A 27,083-nucleotide genomic window follows, 5' to 3' on the forward strand; every position below is an offset into this window, starting at 1 on the left:
GGGGTCGCAGCTGCCTCTGCGATGCTGATAGAAAGGCGAAGAACAGTCAGGCTGGCATAGACCCCCTATCCTTAGAGAGATTTTTAGCAATATCCTTCTGGAGCCCAAACCGCGAGAGAGAAGTCGACGCGAGCGGGTGCTGAAAGTCGGCGATATCTTCGCACCAAGCACACTCGCGCCCGTCCGCCGCCGACTCGCGCGCCCGGCTCGCTGTACTCGCCAGCGACTCTTCAAGAGACCAGACCGGGTGTGAGAACGCCATGATTTCGCCGCCGCACTCACCACGGACGCTACACGTCTGTCGCCGCCGCCACCTGCTGCTCTTTGTCTCCGCAGCATCGGTCTCTCTCGTCAGCCTCATTGGTGCGCCATGCCGTCAAGCGCTGCTCGACTCCCTCGACTCTGTAGTGTGGTCGCTCAAGGCGGCGACTGAATGGCGCGTACGGGCGCTGCTGGACTCGGAGCCGCTTGCCGGCGACCCGCGCACCATTTCGCTGCCGCTCGACGACGGCTGCCACGCGCCCGCCTCGCGGCCCGCCGAGGTGAGCCCGCCCCTCAACCTTACCGCGGCAAAGCTGCTGATGCAGCTCAACGCGGTTTTGCTGTGCAGCGTGGGCGGGATTCAGACGTGGAGCTGCGGCCGCTGCGACGCCGTGGCGCCGCCTCCGCTCAACACGACTCTCCTCGCCTCGAGCTGCAACCCGGGGATGCCGAGCTGCGAGGCGTACTGGAAGGCGGCCTCGCTCGTGGGCGAGGTTGCCCGCTTCGCCACCCAGGCGCCGCCTGTCGAGGACGGGCCGGAGCTCGCCGCGCTGCTCGTGCTGCCCCAGGAGCGGTGGGTGGTGGTCGCCTTTCGCGGGACGAGAGACCTCGACGCGGGAGCGTGGATGACCAACTTCCAGACGTGGCAGGACGACGTGGCGGGCGGGTCGTGCGGCGAGAGGGTGCACCACGGCTGGGGCGAGAGCTGGGTGCAGCTGCGGGGGCGCGTGAGGCAGGGCGTGGAGGCGCTCCTCGCCGAGCACCCGACGTACCGGCTGGTCGTCACCGGCCACTCCTGCGGCGCCTCGCTCGCGACGCTGATGGCGGCCGAGTGGGCGGCCGACGGCTCCCTCTCCGCCCTCTCGCCGCCGCCCCTCCTCTACAGCTTCGCCTCCCCGCGGGTGGGCAACGCCGCCTTTGCGGCGAGCGTGGACGCCACCCTCGCGCGGCGCGGCCTAACGCTGTGGCGCGTAGTCAACCAGCGCGACTCGATCCCGCACGTGCCGCCCGACGTGGCCTCCTTGACCCCCCTCACGCACGCGCACGCACGCGGCGCGCGCCGCCTCGCACCGGAACCGCACCAGCCGCAGTCGCAGTGGCAGCACGCCGGCACGCAGGTCTGGCTGACGCCCGACTCGGGAGGCACCGAGGCGGAGGTGTGCGCAGCCGGATCCTGCAATGACGCCGTGCCCGGCTACAGGCTCTCCATCCTCGACCACACCACCTACTTTGGGGTGAGCTCTGCGGGATCGAACTGCTGAGCGATGAGTGTGTGTGGCATTAGGTAGCTCACGTGTGCACTTGAGAACCCTGCTGATTTTTTTGAGTTCGCCTTGCATGAATTTTTTTTTCGAGGGTGGTCATCGGGCGAGTTAGCAGCCTCGTTCACCACCGGGGCGCCGGCGTCTGTCTGGCTAGAACTAGAATGAAGAAAAATTCCGCCGATCCGGGAACGCCGATTGAACGCCGACAGGAGCAGGGGTCTGTCTCGAGGCGCCGCAAACGCAGACGAGCCATGCCGCTCTGCACGAAGAGCCTCGCGATCAGCGCAAACTGCGCCGTCGGCGCCGCTTACGGGCTCCAATTCTTCCTCGCCCCGGGCTTCGCGATCGAGCAGAACTTCAAGGTCGTTCCCGACAAATACCACAAGTTCATGGCCCCCCGTAGACCCCCCCCCCCCGGGGAGAGAGCGTAGCGTCTCCCGTCTGTTTATCGCCTCACACCCTGCCGCACCGCTCAGGCATGTGCATGCTCACACTCTGCAAGCTCATGAAGTCCGCCGACGAAGCGATCGTTTGGCCGGTCTCGTTCGCTTTCACGGCGTGCCCTGAGCAGCACGCGCGCCTCCCCACCCCGGAAGTTCCAACTTCCGCCCTACTGACAGGCGGCCGTCATGGCGTGCGGACCTGGCTTCGCCGAGATGTACCTTGACACTACGCCGATGCACAAGGTCGCGCCGGTCCTCGTCGGCGGCGTCCTCGCCGTCCACCTGCTCTCCGCGTGAAGCTCTCCGCCTGGGTCCGCCTGCCTGCCCGCGCCCGGAAATGCACACAATGCACCGCGGCATGCAGAGGTTGGCTGGCAGAGTGCAACGGAGGAACAGTGTCGAACACGTCCCGACATCTACAGTTCTTCTTCAAGAAGCCCCGCCTGACTTCCGACGCGTGCGCGTGGCCGTGGGTGTCGGCTTAGGGTACCCCTAGGCTTAAAAGGGTGGGCCCTGGGGCGCCTGCGGCTTAAACGGCTTAAAACCTGCCATGGCAGGTTTTAAGAGCTGCTGGGCCGCCGATTCCTTAAACGGTCTTAAACGCTTAAACGGTGCGGGAGAGCTCCCGAGGTCGATGGTCCGGGAGGCTCCCCGGTACGCGGTAGACGCCGGAGGCCGGGAAGCTGGCTACAGTCAGCTGGCACACGTCCCCTATGCGAGTATGGCTCCTGCCAGTGCACCAGACTTACAGATGTGTCTTCAGTGGCGGGTTTGTGCCTAATAACGGCAGTATTGGAGAAACCGGCGCGGAACCCAGCGACGCGGGGAGTCGCTTAGGCGGCTCCAGTGGTGTACCTGTGTTAGTGCCAGTGCGCGCCAGTCCCGTGCCCAGTGTTGTGCGAGGGAGTCTTGTTGTAAGATTATTTTTAACCTGTGTTAGCGCCAGTGCGCGCCAGTCCCGTGCCCAGTGTTGTGCGAGGGAGTTTTGTTGTAAAATTCTCTTTAATGCGCTGTTCCCCCGGCGGCCTGCCGCCGCTCTCTGCCCTCTCGGCGGCCGCCACAGCGAGCACCCACCCGCAGCCCGGGGGCCACGCGGCCGGGCACCAGGCCTTCGATGGCGGCCTCGCCCGCCATCGACCTGGGAGAGCCGCTCGCGGCTCTGTTCAAGCGCGCGCACGTCGCCGACAGCCTCTACCGCAGGTATGAGGGGCGGCTCGCGGAGCTGGGCGTTGGCGATGCCGGCGACCTCCTCGAGGAGGTCGCTGAGAAGGGCATCGGCTCGCTCAACATCCACGACCGCCAGGCGGACAAGCTCCGTCAAGCTCTTCTCGGCCGGCGGGGCTGGGGGGACGCAGCTGCTGTTCTTGCGGCATCCCTTGGCAGTTTGTCGCGCTGGACGACACCCCAGCTGGGGTGGCGGCTGGCGATCAGGCGGCTGCTGGCGAGGAGCGCGGCGGCGGGGCGGCGGCTGGCGGCGTGGGCCGCGGCGGCGCGCGCCCCCAAGAGGTGGACGGCGGTGCCTGCGACGCGCAGGCCGCAGAAGGTGGAACCGGGGGTGGGACCGAGGGATCCAGTTTGGACCCCTTGGAGCCCGCGCTGCCGGAGAGCGGCGATGGTACGATCGCTGCCGCGGGGGGGGAGGAGGAGGTCGAAGGCGGGCGGAAGGCGCCGCGGCGCCGCCGAGGGCGGCGCGGCCGTGGCGCTAGGGGTCGCGGGGGAGGGCTCGAGAAGGTGCCCGACACCGCGGCGGGTTTGGCTGCCGGGCGGCCCAACCCAGTGGAGGAGGTTTCCACCGGCGGCGCGGCGCCGGCGGAGGGGGAGGAGGGCGGCCCGCCCTCGCTCGCTGCTGATGACCCTGGACGTGCCCACTTTGCGCGACCGCCGGCCTGCATACGCCCGAGTTCGTCTCGGACGGCGCCGGCGCTCCGTCTCTTTTGTGTGTCCACGGGGTTGTCGACGGCAGGCGGGGCGGCCGCTGCGGCGGAGGCGGGGGGCGGGGCCCCTCGCTCTCCTACGGTGTTGCTAGGCGAGGATGGGCGGCCCTGCTCGGCGGAGGAGGCGGAGGAGGAGGCTCGCCGTCGAGGCTGGTCGGCGCGCGAGGCGGCTGTCGTGATGGAGTGCCGCCTCATCGAAGCGGGCGGTGGGGGGCGGTGCAGCGCTCGCTGGCTGGAGCTCGATGCGATTGCGGCGCGGCTGCGTCGCTACCTCGGCGATTCTGACCCGGGCGCTTACCCCATCGACTTCTTCTTATCGAGGCCGGAGGGCTTCGGCGCGCGCGGGGCGGCCGCGGAGGCGGCGTTTGGGCGGCTCTCGGCCGAGGAGCGCGACGAGGTGGTCGCGGCGCTCGCGGCGGAGTTCAAAGCGGGGGAGCGGGAGAGATTGAGCTGCTGGAACGCGGGGCGCGGTTCTGTTTGCGGTGTCCCATTCCCGGGGTGGGAGGATTGGGTGAGGGAGGGGCGGGTCCTCCTCTTTGAGGGGGACCTGGAGGAGTTGCGGAGCGGCCCGGCCCGCGGCGCTGGCGGGGGGGGCAGGAAGTCCCGCGACGAGCGCCGGCGGGGGGCGCGGCGGGAGCAACGGGGGGGGGAGGGGATGGAGTCGGAGGATGATGGGGATGGTCCTCTCGGCGAGCACCACGGTGCTCGCGGATTCGACCATCCGCCTGACTACCAGTCCGACGACGCCGTCTGTGAGGAGTGCGGGGGCGGCAAGCATGCTTGGCACACCTTGCAACAAGGGGGAGTGCCGTGACGACAGCTGGCTGAAAGAGAAAAACCGCTTGCTTTCACTCTCCGAGGTTAAACTGCACTCCAAGTGCTCCAAGTGCTCTCCATGCTCATCAGACTCTTCCATGCTCATCAGACTCTTCCACTCTCCACACTCGCCGAGCTCGCTGCGTGCGCGGGCTCCGTCCCCGCCGGCTCGAGCTCGAGCTCCTCGACGATTCGGCCGTCGGGCATCATCACGAGGCGCGAGGGCTTTCCCCGCCGCGGCGGGGCATCCAAGCGATGGGAGGAGCGCGGCCGATGGTACCGCCACCAGTACGCCACGGCAGCGGCGCTGGCAGCCCCGCCGATCACGAGCGGGACGCCGGCGCCCATGCCCACCTCCACGCCGAGCAGAACGTTGTTGCCGCCGCTTTGGGGCGTCCCATGGAGGGAGGGACTGGCAGGCGGCTTGGGGAATGGGAAGGTGCAGCTCGCGGGGCAGCCGTCGGCGCTCTCGCACGCCGCGCTGCAGCACCACATCGAATGATTGATGTAGAAGTCATGGTCCAGCCAGTTGAGGAGGCCGGTGGGCACACTGGCTTCGCAGGCCGGGTCCTCGCCATCTCCGTCGCACACCCGAAAGTGAAGGGCTGTTCCTGCCGCTCCTGCTACCCCGTTATTGGCAGCGAGGCCGTCTGGGTACCACACCTCGGTGCCGTGGTGTCGGAAAGAATGGGAAGGTGTCGGAAGGTCGCGCGCCGGGTACTGCGGCGCGTGGTCGGCACGGTGCGTCACCCGCCACGTGCGCAAGTTGGGTTGTGCCGCGTAGCGCTCCGCCAGAGCCGCGTCGCCGATCCGCATCTCCCCGAACGTCAACAAGCGGACGCGAGCGCCTGAAAGGTTGGCTGAGAGGTCGAGGGCGGCCAGAGCTGCCTGTGACGCGCCCAGAGAGTGCCCCGTGATATAGAGCGGTCGACCAGGAGCACTCGCCACCAGCCTGCGTGCGAGGGCGAGCGCCTGCTGCCTCAGCGAGTAGTAGGAGCGCAATAAGCCGCGGTGGACAGTCGTTCCGTTGGGCCACCAGGGCACGAGCTTGTTGTCCTCGTAGTCGTCAATGTTGGGCTGCAGCACAGCGCCACGGAACGCGAGCACTGGAGAGCCGCCAAGGCCGGCGTCGATCCCGCCGAACGCAAAGGTGGCATGCTTGCTCGAAGCAATGACGCCGACGAGGGCAAACCCGGCTGCCAGGCTGCATGGCGGGCAGGTCCAGGACGTGAGCGAGCCCGTGCCACCATGCGCATCGTCGCCACAGTATGCCGCGTCCGCGAAGGAGACGAGGCGCGCCGCGAGGCTCGAGTTGTATAAAAATGTCGCCATTTTGTTGACCGCCCTCTCCCAGCGCGCCGGTTCGGCCGGGCTTGTGAGGGCGCGCTTGGTGCGAGCAGCGATAGGGAAGAGACGCAGAGAGCGCTGATTTTCTTTTACCTTTTGTGTGTGCCAGTCCGCGCCAGTCTGCGCCCTTGTCGTGCCAGTGTGCTGTGAGAGAGGCTTGTATCTTAAGAATTCTTTTACCTTTTTGAGTCGTTCTTTATAACAACATCCATCCTCCTCCTCCCATCCCCTCCTACAATGTATCCTCTGCGCGTCCTGGGGAGGGACAAAATTGTCGCCGCCGGAGACGACTCGACGCCGCTGAGATCGGAGATCAAGCTCTGACAGGTCGCACGTCGCTCCTTTGACGCCGACGTGACTCGCCCGTGCAGAGCACATCAGTAAACGGTCTCGACGCGCTCGGTACGACGCCTGCGACCCGTCTCGGGTCAGGTGGCACGACGCTCATCGCGCCCGCCAGCGCTGCCGTGCTCGCCGAGCCTTCCTTTCCATCCCATTAGGCAGCCTGGGAACGGTGGCGGTCAGAGGCAAAGCCTGCGAGGGGTGGTGGAACCACATGTCACGGCCACCGCCGGCTCGACCCCACGATAGCCTCCGAAGGCTGACTTTGCGGCACCATCATCGGACGATGTCGACGAGTTGGGTCGCTCTCGCGGTAGCCAGATGACCTTCCATACTAGTATCATCGGCCAGGGCCGCAGGAAGCGCGGGGGAGGGCGCTGGGAGCAACACGCGGAGCTCCGTTGTGGACGCGTTTTCAAGATTAGCGTGTCAGAGTGAATTGGAATGACGATCGGCCGTCGATCCCGAGGCAGGAGGGTCGTCGGTTGAGCTAGGGAGCCTGGCGATGGACGCCACCGCGACCCCTCGTGGCATCTCTCTCGCCGTCGGCGAGCTAGGGGCTCGCGGACGGCCGATTAATAAACAGTGTACAGCCGTGAGAATTAGTTCAACTGTGAACGGGGACATGTGCGGGACGTGTCAGGCCGATCTGCTCTCTTTGTCGGCCCTTGCGAGAGACGCCCGCAACCCACGGCTCTTGTAGAGGTCGATACTCGACGCGTCCCACATGGTCTGTGTCGCTGTCGGCACGCTGCGACAGGACGATCGTCGAGCGACACCGGTGGCAGTGCCACCCAGGACGCAGGAGTGGTCGGGGCGGTCTCCCGTCATGAGAGAGCCACCATGTGGTCCGTAAGATGATTCCTGACAACCGCCTCAGTCAACTTTCGTCACAGTTCCCGCTCTGAGAGGAGCTGCGGGTCAGTTCGACAGCTGGAGCTGTGTCGCCGGCGTGCGGCGGCCTGCCTCCGGAGGTGCCTCTGAGGTGGACATTTTTTGGTCACCGTGAGAGAACGCGTTCGAACTTTTCTCCGCAACTTCCACTTAGTTCAGGTCCCAGCTACCTACGTTGGTTGTATGAAGCACCAGGTGTGAAAGATTTGCCCCCTTGGAGCACCGGATTTTCTCGGTGTACGTACGTTTTAGCTTACTGGGAGAAAAGGGATTATGTTCTCTAGTCTCTCTCTCTCTCTCTCTCTCTCTCTCTCTCTCACTCTCTCTCTCTCTCTCTCTCTCTCTCTCTCTCTCTCTCTCTCTCTCTCTCTCTCTCTCGGGGCTCTTACGTTCATATTCCCGGCGCGGCGCGCGATTTCTTGTCTCACCAAATTCACCGCTCTTTATACTCGTTTATTCACGAGGCGACCAGGGTACCTGGGCGTGCTGTGAATAAACAGCGAGAAGACGCCTGCACAAAGCTTGACGTAAAACGCCCCCGGCGCGACGTCCATCGAATCACAAGCTCACGACAAACATTCATCGCGCTGCTCACAATGAGCGAGGCGGAGAGACTCTCCGCCGTGGCTCGAGGGTCTTGCGCACTGGCGCCAGCTTCCTCCTCGCGAGCCTCATTGACGACTTCTCGCTCCTCCTCGGTCTCCTCTGCGCGCTCGTCCCTCGGGGGGGTGAAGCCTGGCAGAGACCGCGCCTGGGTGCTGGATGACCTCATGCGCGCTCACTGGAGCAAGCCGCCGTCGTACGGCACATCATCCGTCGCACTCCGCGCGCTCCAGGCGCTAAACGACTGCTGCGGGCCCTGCGAGAAACGGCAGGCTGCCACCTATCTCCCCTTGGGCCGTTGGTCACTCGTCGCATGGCAGCCCCGCTGGCTGTATAGCACACCCTCTGGACTCGCATACTGCCGGGCGGAGCAACCCGAGCGCGGGCGCCACCTGCCCTTTCAGAACATGGAGTCGATCCGACTTGACGGCACTGAGATCATCGTGCGATGCGACACCCGCGACTTCCACTTTCAGCCGCTCGACACAGATACGGACGACGCTGCGAGCATTGCGTTGAGGTGGGCTCAAGCACTAGAGATCTTACGCTCGGCTTTCGGGGCGCACGAGGGCGGTGGCGTGCCCCCTTGCGAGGGTTGCAATGGTAGTGGGCCTCGTGACGGCGTGGTCGAAAAGCCAGTCAGTGAGCCACCGTGAGACGGGGTCGCGCAGCACGTAAGTTAATTCGTTTTGTGTGCCTTGTATCATGAATGGTCGCTGCTATGTATTCGGTCCAGCACGCGGCATGCTGGCCCCGCCCCCAAATTGCGGCCCAAGGCCAAGCCGCGGGCCCGCGGCCGCCTCGAGGCGGCCGCCCCCCCGCGCCCCGGCCCCGGCGCACGACGCTCCTTATGGCTTACAACCCGTATATGCCTGCGCATTACTTTCAGCTGCTGTGCCCTTGTGACTCTGTCACTCCTCGGCCTGATCGCGGGCAACCCTCCTGCGACGCAGTGAAACCACCCCCGCCTCAACCGTCTCAGGGACGGACGCAGTTTCCCCCTCTCAAAGGCGGTTTCGAAGTTGATGAGCCCTCGTCCCCCCCTACTCACGAAAATGAATGAAACGGCGGGGGGGAGCGGAGATTCCGCCCCGGCGAGGGTCTTCGCGACCGGTGGACTGTATCTAGTTGAACGCGATGGCGCCTAAAGACAGTTCGCCCGCCGCGCTCTTTACGGCTGCAACTGGCGAGAGCAGCAGCAAGCGCAGAGGCAACCAATACCTCGCTCAGGCGCGTGCAGGCATGGCTCGATGCCTTCCAGGAGCCGCGAGCTCGGCAGGTCACGCCGTCGGCTCAAGCCGCGAGCGCTCTGAGTCTCCAGAGCCGCGAGCGGTGGTCCAACGGCTGAGCCCAGAAAGCTCGCCGCGCAGCGGCAGTCCCTTGACGGTGGCCAGGCCCGATCTAATGACGGCACCACCTCTGCACGGGCCCTCGCCGCTCGCGCCCGCCCCCAAGCCAACCGGCGACGCATCACCAGCTGCAACGCGTCAGCCGCAACGTCCGGCGCTCAACGCGGGGGGCGTGGACGCCTCGCGCTCCGGCCAGCGTGCCACGCCATTCCTCGACAAGCTGGGCTTTCGCCTCGACTCGTTTGAGTTTACTTTGCGCCGCGCTGGGAGCCAAGCCACGAGGATTGCAGGCAAGGTGCTGCGTCCGCTCGGCGAGAGCGAGATGCAGACGGTCCTGGACACGCCGCCGAAGGAGTTGCCAGCCGTGCCGGTAGAGCACAAAGCACACAGCAGCAGCATGGGTCAGACGGCGGTCTCGTACCTGGCAGAGAGCCGCTTTGCCAAGTCTCGCGGCATGACGCCCGGGATCACCCTCGGGCACCTCGGTCACAATGGCTGTCTCACCAACCCGGACGATTTGGCTGCGGCTATTGCTGGCTACGAGGGTCTTCTGACCCTGTACGCGAGCAGGTTGGCGCTGTGCGAGGGCGTCGCCGAGATTCTCAAACTCGAGACGCTCTCGGTAGAGGAGGCAAAGGTGTGGGCTACCGCGCGGGGCCCCCAGCCACTTCCGTGGGAGGCCAAACGGAGAGATGAGCCAGCCTACTCGACCAGTGCGCGAAAGCGGGCCATCGCGCGCGGCCTCCGAAATCTCATCGCCCACTCGCTCGGCGGCGAGGAGGGGTTCGTGCGGTGGATTGTCGACGAACTGGAGCGCTCGCAGGGGCGCAAAGGCGTGCTCAAGGACAAGAGAATTTTCGAAGCGAGCTTCTTGCAGACACTGCTCGAGTCGGACAAGCTGCACGCGGAGCTTAAACGTCTGATTGAGCGCAGAGGTCGCCCAACACTGCTTCGGTTCGCCGTGGCGACGAGCGGGATCCGGCAGCGCGACGTCAACAAGCTACGCGAGCTGCAGCCAGGGTTCTACCCCGGCCCGAACAAGATCCGGCAGGGCAAGCGGACGCATCTCGGCGCCTTCCTCCGGGACGTCTGCAGCGGTGGATGGAGTCCCGTTTCAATGACGACTGGGCTGTCTGAGGCGGCGGAGGCCGAGGAGCGCGTACATCCTCTACACCCTCCCTCAGGATCCGGGATAGTCTGATGCACTACCTCACTGGGCCTGAGAGACCACCGAGACGCCTCCCGTCACCGTCTCGGACTTGTGTGGGGTCGAACCACTCCGGGATGGGCGAACCCATCGTTCCCACTGAGAGTTGTGCCTTTCTATCACCTGTGAGAGACAGTGGAGAGTGTGTGCGCCACATCGACCGGAGCGGACGGGGAGGTGGGAGGGGGGGGGGGCGCGGGGGGGCGGGGGGGCTCATCAGGTGAAGAGGCAGACAAAGCAACTCCAATAATTGTCAAAATTCCTGTTGTGCAGGAGGGGAGGGGGGCAGGGGGCTCTGACGGAGTGTGTGGCGGGAGAGGGCAGGGATGGGCGCGGGGGAGGGGGGGGGGGGGGCTCAGCCGTGCAAAGAGCATCAACTAATAACAGTAATGAAGAAATATTGCTCGGCCGTTCATGAAGTCCGTCTCGATCTGGAGGAGACGGGTCAACCCCGTGAGGACCAGATCAGGTTCACATTGTCGTAGCCGGAGGCGATGTTGACCTTTAGCTCTTGGGGCCACCCTCCGCCTTTGGTTTTTCCCCACAGACCACTCGGGCAACTTTTGCCAAATGCCAAAGTTGCACCCTAAACAACGCGACCGACGAGCATGCTCAACTGCTGCGCGACGCTCTCTGCGATCCCGACTTTTGTATGCGCTTTGCCATTCGCCGCCGCATTGGCTCAGGGGGCACAGTCCGCTTGCAGTGGCTCTTCCGCACGAATAGCGTTGTTGGCCGCACGGAGGAGCAGGTGCGATCGCACATCAACCTACCAGCGGCGTCCTACGAGGCGGCGTACTGGGTGGAGCGCAACTTGAGCAGCTATGATGAAGTGGTGCGGGACGTGATCTACTTGCGGAGCGGGGCTTCCTCCGAGCGCGAGGCGGAGGCTCCAGCCGCGCTGCACCTTGTGGTGCCGCCCGAGTTGGACAAGCGCAGCTATTGGAAGGGTACTGGATTCACAGGCGTGTATTGGCTGCAGCCCGGCCAGCCAGTGTACGGCCACCCCAGCTACCGACACAGCTGGGAAGCGGAACCTTCATGGTATGGCAGCTCGCACCCATCTTTGGGTTCAACAACTCGTGTCTTGGCAGGGCCGTGCTGGCCTGGACCAGATGAAACTGACAGGGCGCCGTGGATCACGGTCAGGTTGACAGGGGCGCAAGCAGTTGGGCTGGCCCGGGCCAGCACCAGTGTACCACAATGGACCGCCGGCTATCAGTTTGTGTACGGCTTTGAGGCTGTATATGCTGCCAAAACGACTGCCGTCACTGGTCCCTGGCACCATGGCTTGCGATGCGAGGCATTAACCGAGGAGGAGGCGCACACGCTGCTAGCTGAGCGCCAGCGTGCCACTCAGGATGCTGGCTCCCACCTGCCGCTCAGGATGCTGGCTCAGGACGAGGCGCTCGCGAAGGCCAAAGCAGCCGATGCCGTCAGCTACGCGCGCCTTCCGCCCCCACCGCCTCCGCCTCCTCCTCCGCCGCCTCCGCTACCGCCGCTGATGACATGGACCAACGAAAAGCGTGAGCAAGTGCTCTCATTTTCGGGGCCACAAATGCCGCATCGGGTACAGCTGAGGCTAGTCGATCGCGTGTACGAGGTGTTCGAACAGCACGGCAAGCCTGTAGATCACACCACCGTTGCAGCAGCGCTAGGGGAGTCGCATCAATCTGCAGTCCGGTCTGCATTGACTATCGCCCGTGAGCGCTGGCGTGAACAATATCCTGACGCCATGCCGTCCTCGAAAGAGGCACTCGCTGCCGTGAAGGGGCTGACGCAGCAAAGGGGATTCATGTACCTCACCAACAAGAAAATTCATGAGGCGTTGCTGCCTCAGCTGCCAGGTCTCACTTTCGGTCAAGTGCGGCGAGCTGCGGCGCGCGTGCGCGATCCACAACGGGCTGTCACAACTTACGGGCAAGAGATCCCGGTGTGGGAAGCGTCGCAGCGTGCCTATGTCTTTCCTTCAACCGGCGAACATGTTGCAGGTGACCAGTGGTCAACTCCCACGAAAGGCCAAGCAGGCCGAACCATGCGGCATCACGTAGCATGTTGCATGTGGGCGGCTAAACGAACAAGCTAACCAAGCTCTCCTAAAGCATACACTGGCACTAGATGCGTCCTGGCATCGGGAGGGTCCGCCTAAGAGGAAGTACGTTCGTAAGAACTGATATATGTACTTTGTGCGTGGAGCGTCTTCCCCTTTTGCGCAGCAACACCTTAAATTTCATGGCCCTCCAAATTCGGGTCGGAGCGTAGCCTAGCCCGTAGGCGTAGCGGAGTGGGCCCCGAGTTTGAAAAAGGCGACGGACGCTTGCGTCCTAGCCTCCAACAACGCCTCCCCGGCGCAGAGGGGCCCCCGGAGGGACGCTCAACCGCTCCACGCCACGCCGCTTGCGGCGGTCCTATTCCCAGCTCGCGGAGGCCCCGCCGTTTTTTCTTTTGAGTTGGACCCAATAACGGCGCCCAAGGGTGCCGGCGTTCATGACACGGTACTCGACGCTGTCGGCCGCACCAGCGCCCGCGCCTACTCCCTCTCGAAAGCGCAAGCCGCCCGAGACGTGCTGGGGCCAGGAGCTTGCCGGCGGCGGGACGCATGCAAAGGCGGAACCGCTGTCTGCCGCCTTTCGGCAGAGATTCTGTGCCGCCTGCCAGAGGGACGGCCTCCTCATCCCCGCCTCGCGCGTGCGCGTCCATAACCCGCTGGAGTCGGCGGCGCCGTCCAACCAACACGGTGGTGGCGTCTGGAACACGGCGGAGGGTGGGGCGCCGTCGCCCCCGTGGCCAGCGCATCGCGTCGTCAATCAGACGGCGGGATGCGTCGGACCAAAGCTGGTGCTGCTGCGCGACCCGACGACCGCGACCATTCCGGGCCTGCTTGCTATGCCCTGCGCTCCCGGGAGCGTGATCGCCTTCCGGGTGGGTCGCACGCTGCAGCCGACTGCGCTGCCGCCGCTGCTCCTCAAGTCGCTGCCACCGCTGACGTCGGACCCGCCGCTGCCGCCTCTGCCGCCGCAGCCGCTCGAGTCTTCGGGCCTTCCGCCGCAGCCGCCGCCGCTCGCGCCCCCTTCCTTCCAGGCCTCTTCGTCGCCTTTCCCGCAACACGACCGTTGCTTGCTACACGCCCTTGGGAGTGCTGTGCAGATTCGTGCCACAATTCCGGTACAATGTACGCGGCGCGCGCACAATCTGCCTGCCATCCCTGGGTAGTCAACTACAGCAGCTGGTAGACGACGTGCTCGGCCCGGGCTGTCAGATTCAGCCCGTGCATCGCAACCAAGCGCCCCAAATCAATCACAGTGGTGCACCGCAAGCCATGGACTCTGCTGATCGCGCAAGTCCGCTGTGTGCGGCCGTGAGAAGGCTGTATGCTCAGGATATGCTGCGGTGGGAGCAGCGGTGCGAAACGTAGCAGTGCGGCGGGGTGGCGACAGGGCCGAGTCCCTATCCTGCGTGTTGCGCGACTCCGACCATCGATGCGCCGGCTGGGCTTACAGCAAGCAAGCGGGACGGCGAAGCCGCGCGGAAGGCTCTCGAGGCGGAGCAGGTTAGCGTGCGGGGGCGTGTCGAGCACGTTGTCGAACTCAGACACCGCCGGCGAGCGCTGCTTGGAACCCCTGTGGCGTACTACGAAGGGTCCTTCGGCAGTGTAAGTGCCTGCGTGAACACGCAGAACGAATGGGGCCTAGTACGCCACAATGAGGAAATGATCCCGTCCGCGCCGTGCCCGGGCCAGTGGGCCCATTCACAAAATCCCTACAGCTCTAGGCTTACAGCTAGCGCTGTTAAGAGGTCTCACTCTCGCTGCGAGTCGCCGCGTGTGTGGGGTTGGATGGTCATTAGGCCGACCTGCGACCCGAGGGTCAGCAGGCCGGGCTGAGTCCTATTCGTAAACTTTTGGGTGTGGAGGGCGGGTGCAAACTTGGCCAAGCGCCCCTTTGCGTGGGCGCTCTGGCTGCTGCACTCGGGTGCCCACGCGCTTGGATACTCTCAAGCGCGCTGTGGGGGTGGTGGCATGAGGGAGTGGTTTCATCAGCCCCACCTGGGCACCCCTCTTGGCTCCTCTCTGCGCGCGGGGAGACACGCCCCTCGTTCCCTGAACGACGGAGGGAGTCTCACTCTGCGAGTCGCCGCGTGTGACCTGCGACCCGAGGGTCAGCAGGCCGGGCTGAGTCCCACTGCGACCAACCAGCACCACCACGCGTTGAGCTCGTAGCGAGTCCCCAGCATAGGCAGCATCCGCGTGTTGGCGGTGTTTGGGAAGCGTGCGCGAGCACGGCGTTTGACGAGCGTACAGCATCGGTCTAGGACCGTGCGACGTGCATTATTTGTCAACACTGCTCACGTGGTTGTTTCGCTTCGCTGTACGGACATAAAGCTAGAGTAACTTATAGTAGGATATAGACAAGGGGCGCGCGGGGAATGTTGAGAATTGGGGAATCTGCGAAATGGGTTGCTCCCGCCGCTGGCGGCGCCGCTCCTTCCGCCGTGCCGTGGTGCCTGTCTCGGCTGTAGGCGGACAGTCGTCGTCATCATGGGGCGGCGCCATCGCGCAGCCGACGGCGAAGTAAGTAAGTTGACTAGCGGCGGTGCACGTCTCTGATGATGGCGGCAAGTTTGTTCATACACAATTCATTCCAAGAACCCTCGAGCAAGTTACCAACAACATGCCTAATAACAGGCAAAGACCATGCCGACCTGTTAACAGAAGACCTTTTACCGAACACACACAGAAGATAGTGGCCGTGGACGTCCGCGAGTTTCTCGAGCGCTTCCCTCAAGTGACGGTCGTACTGTTGCTTCGATACACGGAGCGGAAAGAGCATGCCGCACGAGTCTTTGGCGCACGTGTAGCCGACGGCCTTAGCAACCGCCTTGGACCCGTCCGAACTGCGCACGCGGATGCTCTTCTCAATGAGCAACTTGTCATCCACGGCCTTCTCCAGCCAAGGCTCCATCGGCATCGCGGAGGTCGGCTCGGGTGCCCGCCGCAGCCGTTTCATCTCGCCAACCAGCTCTAACCCGGCACTAACCCGGCACTAACCCGGCCCTAACCCTCCCCTAACCCGGCGCAAACCCATGCTGACGTATGCCCCCCAGCCGCACGGGTTAGCGCTGGGTTAGTGCCGGGTTAGTGCCGGGTTATTGCCGGGTATTGGTAACCCGTTCTAACCCGTGCTGACCCGTGCCGGGTTAGTGAGCACTAACCCGCGCTAACCCGCGCTTTTCGTCATGCCGGTCCACTCTGAACTTGCCGCGCGTGAGGTAGCAAATGGCCTTGTCGGCACCAGCCAGCTTATTGTGCCGCTTCTTTGCAATGAGCTGCTCGGATCGCAGAAGCTCATGCCGAGCACTGCCTCGATCTTGAAGATTAACGTTGGGACCGCCGCGTCGTCCGCACCGCAAGCCGTGCCTGGCGCAGCGCCGCGGCCGCCCTCTGGCACTTGTAGCGGCAGCACATGGTACGGTGCGCATACTTGAGCAGGCGGGTCGCGCCGCAGTTGGCACAGGGGCCCTGGGTGTGGGGCGAGCGGCATCGACGTCGAACCCGGGTATTTCTCGGGTATACCTGGACTTTTGCAGGTATACCCGGGTTTGGGGGGGATCGTAGCAGGTTATAAAAGAGAATCAGAAGGAAGAAAAAATGAGGTACGACCTTCGTACAAAGTTTTGGTACCGGCGTGCTCGTCGCGCGACGGCGAAGACGGGGAAGGCAAAAATCGCGTCGTGGCCGTCGGCAGGGCGCACGGTAAAACGACCGCACCGGTGGGCCCACGGCGATGGGCCTGGTCGATTTCAGCCGACGGGAGGGCAGCAGGGCCGCGTGCGGGGCCTGCACTTGATGTAAGAAAGAAAGAAAGAAAACAGACAACCCAGGGGAGGGATGGGAGGACGGCACGCACTTGATGTATAAAGGAAGAACCGGGTGGGAATTCTTTTGCGCCATGAACGATCCCTCCCGCGCCACCTCCTCCTCTGGCGGCGTGATTCGCGCCATCCTGCGCGGCGCGAACCACTTTGAGATCCTCGACCTGCCCAAGCCTTACCCGGACCTGGTCGGCGAAGCGGCGTGGGACGCTGGCGCCGACGATGTGAACCGTGCCTTCCGCAAGCGGTCGCTGCACTGCCACCCGGACAAATCACGGCATCCAGACGCACCACGCGCGTTCGATCTGCTCAAAAAGGCAAAGGCGTGCCTCCTGAGCGACCTCGAGCGCGAAGCCTACATCCGCGACCACGTCAAGATGCAGCAGACGCTGTGGGAGGGCAGCTGGAAGTCGGACCGCGAGGCGGCCGAGGCGCGCGAGCGCATCGCGAGCGCGCGATGCAACGCGCAGGAGGAGCAGACCGCCTTGGTCGTCGACGCGATGAAGCGCCGCCGGGACAAGGCGCAGTCTGCCGAGAGGAAGAAGCAGCGCTCGGCGCTGCGCGCGCAGGCCAGCTCCGCCAGAAGAGTCGCAGACGACGAGCCGGAGGAGGAGGAGGAGGGAGGGCCCGAGCCGCGTTCCAAGCCTGCGCCAGCGAGAAAGCAGCGCCCGAGATTTTTTTGACGCTCGCTGATAGGAGTATCCCGAGGCGCGGTGCCTCGTTCGCAAAAAAACCTTGCGCTGTCGCTGTGGCGCCGGGGTTGCGCTTCTGCATGTACACCATACCGGCTGGTTTGCCAACCTCACTCTACGATTGCACAACATAATTTACTGTACTGGTTAAATTCTGGACTGGACATGCGCCCTCAGCTGTCCATCATGGCGCGCTGCAGCCTCACCCGACCGCGACCCATTCCGGTGACGCGCACGCCGCTGCCGCAATATCCAGGCCAGCCAAAGGAAGCAAGAGGTCAACTGGCGTGTTCGCAGCCTGTGCCCGCCCGTTCGGCCCCTCACCCGCAGGCAGCGGAACCTCTAGGCAAACCTGCTGGCACGCCTCCCCTGTTCCTACGTCGCTGACATCCAGCGGTCGCGCCACTGCCTCATCCCACTTCCACGCCCCTCCACCGGCAGCAAGGGCCTCGGCATAGTGCGGCGCCGAGGCGCGCCGCATCTCGTCGAGGAGGGAGGGGGGTGCCTCGGCACAGGAGGGCGGCGCAGGGCGCTCCCCAATCCACCAGTTGACCAGCAGAGTCGTGCGCTTTGGCTGCTCTGCCGCCTCTGCGCCCTCCACACCGCAGCCGGCGCCGAGTGGGGGCAAGCAGCCGTGGAGGCAGGCCGCTCGAAATAGCACGAACCGGTTGGCCAGCGGGTGAATCAACTCCGCCTCTGCGGGCTCAGGCGAGAGGAGCACGTGCCCGCTCCAGCTGCAGATGGTGGCTACTTGGTCGAGGATTAGAGTCGGCCCGCCCGCGTCGGTGAGATAGAGGATGGATGAGAGTGCTGGCGAACGCAGCGCCCCCCCACGCCTCTGTTGCTCCTGATCCACATCAAAGTGGAAACCCTTCGGGGCGCTCAGCGAGCGATGCTGCACCCACCACTCGGCGCCCACAACGCGCCGCGACACCTCCAGGTCGCCGCCCGAAGCGTGGTGCAGGAGCATCGCTAGCGCACACTCGGTCGCAGACGCCGATGCAGGAGCACCCGCTGCCGCCGCCAGCAGCTGCTCGCTGCTCGTCCACCACGTCGACACACCGCCTCGCCTGGCACGTGCCACCGCAGCCTCCCGCCGCAGAGCGGAAAGGATCGCCGGCGGCAAAGCGCCATCGATGAGGCGAGTACGCGCTTGCTGAGCGATCTTATCGGACGGGACGATTCGAGTGAGAGGGGCCTTGCCGCTACGCGTTAGTAAGCGTACAGTGGGTTGCGGGCATTAAGAAAACAGGATAGCGCGGCACGCCGCCGTTTCTAAGCCTTTCCACAGCCCTCATCCACCCCACGCCGTGGTTTCTTAGCTCCGGGCGGGGCACTCAATCAAGCCAGAGCGCCGGCCCGAAGGATTTTTAGGTAAGAAGAGTGTTAAAGCTCGGTCCGCGAGGGCGATGCCAAGAGTCTGCCGCCGAGTCGGCTCTCTGGATGAGGGGAAGACGCACACACGCCTCCATCCACTGACCACTCCACTCAGAACACCGCAGACTTGAAAAGTGACAAGTGCGCTGCCGCAGGCCCAGGCGAAGAGAAATTTTGAGCTGCAGCTGGGGCTCCGGACCCGTTCACACTCGTGTCTGGCCTTTTCTCGGGGCCGCGCCTGCGGCGCCCCGTGGTTTCTTAGATTTTTGCGGAAATCGCTTGGTAGGGTTTCTTAATGCGACGTTTTCTTAATGCCCGCAACCCACTGTAGCATCGATGCCGAATGCAGAATCGCGTGCGACTTACGATACCTAGTATGGTACTCGAGGGGGGGCAGGTAGGTGTTACCTCACACTGTCTAGGCAGAGACAAGGAGGACCCCCGCACACACGAACCCACACATACAGAGAGGGACGAGTGCACGCATTGGGCATCAGAGAGCCATAAGTGTCTGTTGTTGTTTGTTTGGCTAAAGCCAAGCAGGCACACCCGCGCGCGAGCGATTAATTAGGCCAGGCCCGAAGCCTGACTCAAGCCAAGGTGGAGCACAGGGACAGGGACACCGTACTCACGTACCTGGGTACTAAAATAACAATTGCCGCAGTGTGCGTGTTTGGGCGTGGTGTACAGTGTAATGACTAATGTCCATTAGCTCCGAGTACGGACGTTACTCGAGTAGAGAGAGAGGGGGCGTCCTGGAGTTCAGGGGAAACCCGGTACGCGGGTCGAACCCTCGGAGACCGTGTTTACTTTACGGCCCTTCTCCCTGCGAACGCGCACACCCCCCAGCGGTTACTGGACCGTCACGTGTTCAACGTCGTTGAACAGTGTTTGACCACGGCGCTGTTCACAGCGCGCGCGGACGGCAGTTCTGCGAGTCCCGCTCAGCAGGACTTTTGTAAAGCATGCTTGTGGCAAGCTATAGACGCTAGCTAGTATCGACCTCAAAAATAACTAAATAATCAGTAACCAGCCTCCGGCGGGGCCCCCCGCTACCATCCAAACCCGAGTACCGGTCTACAATCATAGATAGAGGCTCAAGTGTGACATAAGTGTCGCTGTCCACATAGACATACACACATACACAAAGCAACTCTCACGACACACGGGCACCGGGTGGAGCGGCGGCGGCGGCGGCAGCAGCACGCGCGGGCGGACGGATTCGGACGGGGCGGAGCAGCGACCGCCTAGGCGGCCGCTGCTCTGTCTGCCAGAGCGCGCCGTCTGCGCGGCGAGGCGGACAGGTGATCGGCAGGTGGGTGATGGGCCGGAGAGTGACCGCGCCCAGCGATCGGAGGCGAGCCGGTCGTCGCTCGGTCGCAGCTGACCTCGAAGGCGTGCGGAGCGCGACTGTCGGTGTCGGGGGGCGGCCGTCATGTGGCGAGGAGGGAGGACGACAAGTGCGCGTCGTACGGGTCGCTCTTCATCGGCCAGCTATTCTCGTCGTGCTCTCTCCCTTGTCGCTTCTTCCTCTGTCGCGTCGCTCTCCTCTGCCTCGTTCTGCGACGCCGCCGCCGCCTGCCGGTCCCTTGTTCTCGCGGCTTCTTTCGCCTTTCGGCGCAGCTCCGCCCTCCTTGCTGCATATCCTGGCCCCTCGAGTCTATCGAGCTCTCCTCGAGCAAGGACGAGTCTTCTGACGCCCACTGCGATCATTTGCCGCCCAGTCATATCATTGCTCAAGTCCACTCTCTCTTCGAACACTTGAGCCTTCACGGATGATGCCGGCGCTGGGGTCCCCTTCGGGTGCATCGTGACAGCTGACAACGGGATTTCCACTGGTTCGTCCTCCTCGGAGTCGTCTTCCCCGTCCTCCTTCCGCTCGGCTCTTCGCTCGGTACGTTCGGTGTGGCTCACCCTCCATGCCGTGAACAGGAGCTTTATCCACCCTATATTCTTCTCTCGTTCCTCTGCCCGTGCCTTGGTCTTGTCGTTGTTTCGCACCCATGTCTGTATGGCGATCGAGGCTGCCTTCCCCACTACCTGTAGTTCACTCGTCACCTCCCCCGCGAGCTCCCTCCTCTTTCTTTCGGGTATGGAGTCCGTGAGTGCGGGCAGCGTGCAGGCAATCACGGGCGCTATTTAGTCTCAACCTTGTCGGCCGTATTAAAATAAACAGTTAAATTCTTTTCTCCACTCCGCGAAGTCCGAGAATCCTCCGCGAAGCGGCAGCTATTCGGCCTCTTGTGCCGCTGTGCCTCCTCGCTCTGCGCGGCGTGCGGTCACTCAGCAGCGTCTGCTCACTCAGCAGCATGCCATCACAGAGCGCCGCCATCGTCAACCCGAAGCGCGTGCGTCTGCTCTCGAAGGCCAAGCTCCCTGCTGGTGGCACAGGTCCCGCCCGCACCAGCCCTCTTTCCCTCTCCCCCGCTGCCCTCCACCATCACCGCCGCCGCCACCAGGGGGGATCGTCTACTGGATGGGCCGCGACCAGCGGGTGCAAGACAACTGGGCGCTGCTGCACGCAGCAGAGCTGGCAGAGGCCCACTCGCTCCCGCTCTCTGTCGTGTTTTGCCTCCCTCCGCCTGCCGCCGGCTCACCCTCCACGGGCCCGGGATCGACGCTCCGCGAGTACGGCTTCATGCTCAAGGGGCTGCGCGAGGTCTCCACGGAACTGGCGGCGCTCCGCGTGCCCTTCTGCCTGCTGCATGGCGGCTCGCCTCCCGAGCTGCTCTCCCAGTTCTGCGCCCAGCACGAGGTCGCCGTGGTCGTGGCAGATTACTCGCCCCTCCGCGAGCCGCGCGGCTGGAAGGAGGCGCTGATCGCGGCGCGGCCGGCGACGCCGGTGCTCGAGGTTGACGCCCACAACGGTCCCGCCTCAATCGCGCCAGACAGACACACCTGCTAGTCCGCGCCATCCACCGGTGCCCGCAGGGCGTGCCCTCACCCAAACACAGCCCCCGCCCTCACGCACGCACAGCCTGCCTGCACGCGCAGCAGCCCTCACCCGCGCTTGCCCGAACCTGCAGTGGTGCCCGTGTGGGTGGCGAGCGACAAACGGGAGGTCGGGGCGCGGACCATCCGCAAGAAGATCACCGAGAAGCTGCCTCAGTGGTTGGTCGACATCCCGGCCCTGCCGCCGCGCGCCGCAGCCGACCCGCAGCCGCCGGCCGGCCTGGCGGCCGCGGCGGCGGCGATGGACTGGGTGGCGCTGGAGGCTGGCCTGCAGCTCGATCGCGCGGTTGCAGAGGTTGACTGGTGCAAACCCGGCGCCGCAGCTGCCCCGTCGCTGTCGACGCGCGCCCACGACCCGACCAGACTTCACCCACACATCCTTCAGGCGCCGCCGCGGCGCTCGCCGCCGTCGACGCGTTTTGCGACGAGCGGCTCAAGCTGTTTGCCGACAAGCGCAACGACCCGAACATCGCCGCGTGCTCGGATCTGTCTCCGTACCTCCACTTTGGGCAGCTCTCCGCGCAGCGGATGGCGCTATGCGTCAAGCAGCACGCCAAGGCGCGGTCCGACAGCGTCGCCTCTTTCCTGGAGGAGTCGATCGTTCGGCGCGAGCTCTCGGACAACTTCTGCCACTACGAGGTTGTGGGAAGCCCCTACTACCACCCCTCTCGGCCTCGCCGCCGCCCCTTTGCTGCCGCCATTTGCTCCGCCGAAGTCCTTGTCACCCCGCCCCCTCCCCTCCCACAGCCCGCCTATGATTCGCTCGACGGTGCAGCGGGCTGGGCGCGAGAGAGCCTTGAGCTGCACGCGTCGGACAAGCGCGAGCACGTGTACTCTCTCGAACAGCTGGAGGGGGCGCAGACGCACGAGGATCTGTGGAACGCCGCGCAGCGGCAGCTCGCAGCGCGCGGCAAGATGCACGGCTTCATGCGCATGTATTGGGCAAAGAAGATTCTCGAGTGGACCGCCTCGCCGGCCGAGGTGACCCGAGATCGCCAGAGATCGCCAGAGATCGTCAGAGATCGCCGCGATGATTGAGACCCCACGAGATTAATCACGCGAGACGGAGGAGGGCTGTCATGCAAGGCGCTGCGCATTGGCCTCTACCTCAACGACAAGTACTCGATCGACGGGCGCGATCCGAACGGCTACGTCGGCGTCGGCTGGTCCGTCATGGGCGTGCACGACATGGGATGGGCGGAGCGCGCCGTCTTCGGTAAGATCCGATACATGAACTACAACGGCTGCAAGCGCAAGTTCGACGTTAAGCAGTATGTCGCAGAGTGGTCTGGCAAAAAGGCTGCTGCTGGCTCCACGTCGGCCGGCGCCAAGTCGGCGTCCGCCGGCAGGGCCAAGGCTGGCGGCAAGGCAATGAAACAGACGACTCTCGGCGGCGGCAGCACGGCGGCGGCGGACGACGAGCCGAGGGCCAAGGCGCCGCCGCCGAAGAAGCCAAAGTTGGCCATCCCGATTTGAGGTCTGGTGGGTGGAGTCGGACCTGAGAGTCGGACGGCGAGGCAGTGGGCGGTACTGGGTACTGCGGGGGCTTGGCTGCGCCGCCAGTGGCTGGGAGGGATAGGACGCTATGGCACAAAAGCGCGAGAGATGGGTCTCCTCCTGGCGGAGTAGTCACTACGTAGTCTCGCGCCCGATGGCGATGTGCTTAGTCCATACACCTAAAGCCGTACAAGTTTTTACAAGAGAGAGTGCAATACGGCTCTAGAGTCGATCGCGATCGCCGCGCCGGCGCGGGCCCGACCTCCACCGCCTCTACCCGGCCACTCCATTGTTTGTCAAAACTTATGTAGACTCTCCCGGCGCGTATTCGGCCGGCTAGTCTAGATACTGACTACTCGTCTTCAACACTCTACCTGCCACTTCAGCCGGATCGGCGGGTGTCCATGCGCGCGCAACGTCGCCAACGCCGCGCCCGAGCGCTCCTTCGCCTGGGGTGAACTCTTGCCGCCGCCGCCGCCGCAATCGTGCTCCAACACGATGGCTAGCGGCCGGGGCTCGATGGCGGGGAGCGAGAGCGCGCCTGTTTCACAGGCGGTCCGTGCTCAGAACAGAAACCCTTCACGGCTCGGCGCCAGAGGAGCGAAAGCGCGCCGGGCCCGCGCGGCGCAGCGTCGCCGGTGAGAAGTACTGGTGAATCGCGCCGCCGCAACACTCGCAACCTCACGCCAAGCGGAGGCGCAACGTCGGTCAGCGCCACCGCCGCCGTGCCCGCCAAGACGCGCACGAACAGGGTCAAATTGCGAACCGTCTGTCCTCCGGCCAGAATGACCCCCGCACATGTGAGAGACGTGCCGGTGGCGGCGTCCGTACAGCGTGGCGACCACGCGAACGTCGCGTCGCGACGCCGTCCACGACGACGTCCGCCTTCCCCGCCCCAGTGCCGACGTCGAGGCCTATTCACAGCACAGCTCCGGCCTTCACAACTTAATTCCGCGAACAACCGCTCCGGACGCCTGCTTGAGGCCGATGCGGCGGAGCCGCTGGCGGCGAGGGCACAACGCGGGTGCGATGGCAACCTGACGGGCGAGTGCGGCGGGCGCACAGTGATGCGTGAACGTCTCGAACCAGACTTGTGTTCCTCGGGGACGAACGCTTGGATCGAACATCTCGACATCTCGGCACATCACATCTCTCTTGCATCTCGCAAAGCTGACCTCGAGGGCAACGAGCAACCGCCGCGCTCCGGCGCAGAAGAGCAGAGAGTGAGAGGCGATGGGGAAGAAGCAACACCGCCGCCACCGCCGCCGCCACCGCCACAACTGCCGCACCGCAACCGCACCGTCGCCGTGCGCCCGCCGTATAGCTCGCCAAACCGCGCAGGATCGCGCGACCCAGCGTCGACGCGGCCGGCGACCTATCACCGAGATACAGCTGAGATGACGCCTAGTGCCAACGCGATGCGGCAACGATGCGGCCAACCACCTACATCCGAGATGCCGCCGAGATGGCACCGAGAAACAGCGCGACGCAGCAGCGACGCGGCAAACGACACCTCGCGACAATCGCCCCCCGCATAGCGCTGCACAAACGCGATGCCGCTCGCCGCGTCGCCCTCCACGGACACGGTCTCCAGCCGCTCTCCGAACCGGTCGTCGCCTAGCCACAGCCGAAACGTGTGACGATGCCGTTCACGCCCGGCCTCTCTCAGAATCGGTCGTTGCCCGAGGGCGAGGACGAGGAGAGGGAAACGGAATAGCCGAGGACGAGAGAGGCTGTGCCTGTATCTGAAGTGTAGCCGAGATGAAACCGAGATGAAGCCGAAATGCCGACGAGACGAGGGGGGGCGGCGCCGCGGTTGTTCTCTACGCGCCCTGCACACGGCTGGAGGACGAGATGGCCTATCGACAGATACGGCCGAGGGGTAGCGCAAAGATATCGGGCCGAGGTGCGGCGCACGGCTGTCCTAGGTGGTACCGAAATCGTAGTACATGCCACCGTGCCGCACGACGCTCATCGCCTCGAGGCGCGACAGCCACTCTGCAGCCGGCGGCGAAGTGGGTAAAACGGGCTCCACAACGCTGGAGTGTGGGGCAAGGGCCTGGGCAAACCGGGAAAGCGGTGCTGTATCTTGACGCAACTCGGCGCACGCGGCGCAGTGGAGAGGTGCGTGCGAGGCTGGTGCGCTGCCCGTGCGGCACTCCACCGGTCGCAGCGCGCCAGCCTCGCCCGCATCAAAAACGAGGTCCGCAGCGTGCGCATGTGGAACGCTGCGGCGGGCTCGACGGCCGCGCTCTCCAACGCAGCCGCCGCGGATACCCGTCTCGCGCAGATGGCTGGGTCGCACATGGCGGCGGCACCCGCGCCTTCTCCGGCGCAGCAGGCGTTCATGCTCCAGTCCAACCCGGGCGCCATCGGCTACGGCTTTGCGGGGCAGCGCCCTGAGTTCCGCTCTGCGAGCCACGATATCCACCGACCGGCGCCGTCTCTGCCCGGCAACGCAGTCACGGCACCGATGAGCATCGACGACTCGATAATCATGAGCGGCGCGCAGCAGTCGTCGCAGCAGCGCCAGCAGCAGCAGCAGCAGCTGCAGCTGCAGCAGCAGCAGCAGCAGCAGCAGCAGCTCCAAGAGGTGGACGTGGCCAGAGCCGCGCTCGCGTCGCTCCCCCCCTCTTAGTACTTAGAAGAGCGAGGCAGAATAAGGGCGACTAGTGCGTTGCCCTCTGCATGAGATGTGGTATGAGGATCGCATGCACAAAGATATAAGTAAAGAGTACAGTAAAGACAACACACTCAGTCAAACTGAGACCCCAGCAGATGGATCGTGGGACGCACCACACATCCGTCGCATGCACAAGTATATTCCATCTCTACCGTAAACGATACTACTACACACGCAGAATACGAAGAAGAGAAACACAGTGGGCTAATGGCACGGGCAGATGCGCTGGTAGTGAGAGGAGGACGTGCTGCAGAGGCGCTGCCTCGGCGGCGCGGGCAGCGCGTACACGCAGTCGCCTTCATGCGAGCAGATGGCCGGACCAAAGTCCTCCGCCTCGGTCACGGTGAAGGCGCAGGCCTGGCCGAGCCGCAGCGCGATCGCCTCCACCTCCTTGCTCTCATCCGCGGTTCCGTCGTTGAGCGCCACCTCGTCGCAGGCCTTGCCCTGGTCCGCGCACACCGCGTTGCAGGACTGCATCACCCGGCCGATGTGCCAGGTCGGCAGCCCCCCGGACAGGCCGAGGACAGCCATGGCGGCGTGCTGCATCGGGTGGCCGTGGCTGTGCTCCGCCTCGGGCGGCGGATCGGACGGGAACACACCGGCCTGGCCGACACCGTTGAAGCCCGAGGCCTGCGCCATCTGCTGAGGCTGCGCATACATCTGCTGCGCTGGAGCCGTCTGCGCCGAAGCGTAGGCCATCATGGGCTGCGACTGTGTGTAGGTTGGCTGGATGTAGTACATGGGTTGCTGCTGCTGCTGGTACACCTGCTGCCGGTGGATCTGCTGCTGCTGAGGCTGGTAGGTCTGCTGCTGGTAGTACACGGGCCGCCCCTGGTACATCGGCTGCACTCCGACCGGCCGCCGCCCGCTATACATCATCTGCAGCCAGCCTGGCATGCCGCGCCGGAATTCGGCGGTCTTCTCGTCGGGTGCGACCGGCCATTGCTGTGCCGGCGGCGGCTCCATCTCCTCCGCCTCAGCCACCTCATCAACACCGATCAAGGAGCAGGCGATGCGGCGGCCATAAAAGTCATGGGCGACGAAGACTGTACCCTTAATTGCGTGCGAACAGAGGCCGTTGACGACGGTGAAGGTGCCAGAGGTGTCGTTGGCGGGAGTCGATGACGTGTAAGCCACCGCGCCCCACGGGTCGGCGGCGATGGTTTCACCAAAGTAGTGGCCAAGAGCGTCGGCGGCGCACGACTTGCCTTTGTGAATGTGGATGCCACACGAGTTTGCCGCCTTGCCCGCGCCGTTGAGGCAGCGCGGGTCAACGCCCGCCAGCGAGTATGAGAATGTCTGAGTGTCGTTCTTCGTCGACTCGGACTCGAGCGTTACGGCTCCGCTCACCAGAAGGTTGCCGTCGTAGTTGAAGTACGGCGTGAAGCCGGTCGTCGTCATTCGCTCGAAGGTGGCGTGGAGCTCTCGGCGGGCGGGCGGCTGGGCTGCGACGTCGAGCGGGACCGGGAGGGATGGCGTGAGGGCGAACAGACCGAGCATCGCTTCAGCCTTAGCCACGACGCGTCCAATCTTGTCACGGATCCAGGTTG

The 27,083-nt window shown here is 64.5% G+C and overlaps 8 protein-coding genes across 8 annotated transcripts; 4 read left to right on the plus strand and 4 right to left on the minus strand.

Annotated features, from left to right (window-relative positions):
* Window positions 1-260: 260 nt before the first annotated feature.
* EMIHUDRAFT_210059 (hypothetical protein) lies at window positions 261-1,523 on the plus strand (the record flags this gene model as incomplete). The annotated part of the gene is made up of 1 exon (XM_005769756.1): window positions 261-1,523. The coding sequence occupies one exon, from the start codon at window positions 261-263 to the stop codon at window positions 1,521-1,523; it is 1,263 nt and encodes a 420-aa protein (XP_005769813.1).
* A 3,301-nt stretch (window positions 1,524-4,824) lies between these two features.
* Window positions 4,825-6,051, minus strand: EMIHUDRAFT_102626 (hypothetical protein; the record flags this gene model as incomplete). The annotated part of the gene is made up of 1 exon (XM_005769757.1): window positions 4,825-6,051. The coding sequence occupies one exon, from the start codon at window positions 6,049-6,051 to the stop codon at window positions 4,825-4,827; it is 1,227 nt and encodes a 408-aa protein (XP_005769814.1).
* A 1,847-nt stretch (window positions 6,052-7,898) lies between these two features.
* On the plus strand, window positions 7,899-10,455 carry EMIHUDRAFT_102627 (hypothetical protein; the record flags this gene model as incomplete). Its single annotated transcript, XM_005769758.1, has 2 exons — window positions 7,899-8,425; window positions 9,300-10,455. The coding sequence occupies 2 exons, from the start codon at window positions 7,899-7,901 to the stop codon at window positions 10,453-10,455; spliced, it is 1,683 nt and encodes a 560-aa protein (XP_005769815.1).
* Window positions 10,456-16,409: 5,954 nt separating this feature from the next.
* EMIHUDRAFT_102628 (hypothetical protein) lies at window positions 16,410-17,015 on the plus strand (the record flags this gene model as incomplete). Its single annotated transcript, XM_005769759.1, has 1 exon — window positions 16,410-17,015. One exon carries the CDS (start codon window positions 16,410-16,412, stop codon window positions 17,013-17,015), a length of 606 nt encoding a protein of 201 aa, XP_005769816.1.
* A 211-nt stretch (window positions 17,016-17,226) lies between these two features.
* Window positions 17,227-17,994, minus strand: EMIHUDRAFT_210068 (hypothetical protein; the record flags this gene model as incomplete). The annotated part of the gene is made up of 1 exon (XM_005769760.1): window positions 17,227-17,994. The coding sequence occupies one exon, from the start codon at window positions 17,992-17,994 to the stop codon at window positions 17,227-17,229; it is 768 nt and encodes a 255-aa protein (XP_005769817.1).
* A 2,865-nt stretch (window positions 17,995-20,859) lies between these two features.
* EMIHUDRAFT_65967 (hypothetical protein) lies at window positions 20,860-22,829 on the plus strand (the record flags this gene model as incomplete). Its single annotated transcript, XM_005769761.1, has 5 exons — window positions 20,860-21,268; window positions 21,428-21,648; window positions 21,717-21,992; window positions 22,101-22,334; window positions 22,440-22,829. Coding segments are annotated over 5 exons (1,530 nt in total), but the record flags the coding sequence as incomplete, so codon positions are not given.
* Window positions 22,830-23,159: 330 nt separating this feature from the next.
* On the minus strand, window positions 23,160-25,223 carry EMIHUDRAFT_451394 (hypothetical protein; the record flags this gene model as incomplete). Its single annotated transcript, XM_005769762.1, has 7 exons — window positions 23,160-23,391; window positions 23,702-23,764; window positions 23,937-23,977; window positions 24,151-24,225; window positions 24,323-24,467; window positions 24,786-24,848; window positions 25,010-25,223. 7 exons carry the CDS (start codon window positions 25,221-25,223, stop codon window positions 23,213-23,215), a joined length of 780 nt encoding a protein of 259 aa, XP_005769819.1. The 3' UTR covers window positions 23,160-23,212.
* Window positions 25,224-25,557: 334 nt separating this feature from the next.
* EMIHUDRAFT_436393 (hypothetical protein) lies at window positions 25,558-27,076 on the minus strand. Its single transcript, XM_005769763.1, has one exon. It carries the CDS (start codon window positions 27,031-27,033, stop codon window positions 25,738-25,740), a length of 1,296 nt encoding a protein of 431 aa, XP_005769820.1. The 5' UTR covers window positions 27,034-27,076; the 3' UTR covers window positions 25,558-25,737.
* Window positions 27,077-27,083: the final 7 nt, after the last annotated feature.

Source organism: Emiliania huxleyi (assembly GCF_000372725.1).
Source record: "Emiliania huxleyi CCMP1516 unplaced genomic scaffold EMIHUscaffold_41, whole genome shotgun sequence".
Classification (NCBI taxonomy): Eukaryota; Haptophyta; order Isochrysidales; family Noelaerhabdaceae; genus Emiliania; species Emiliania huxleyi.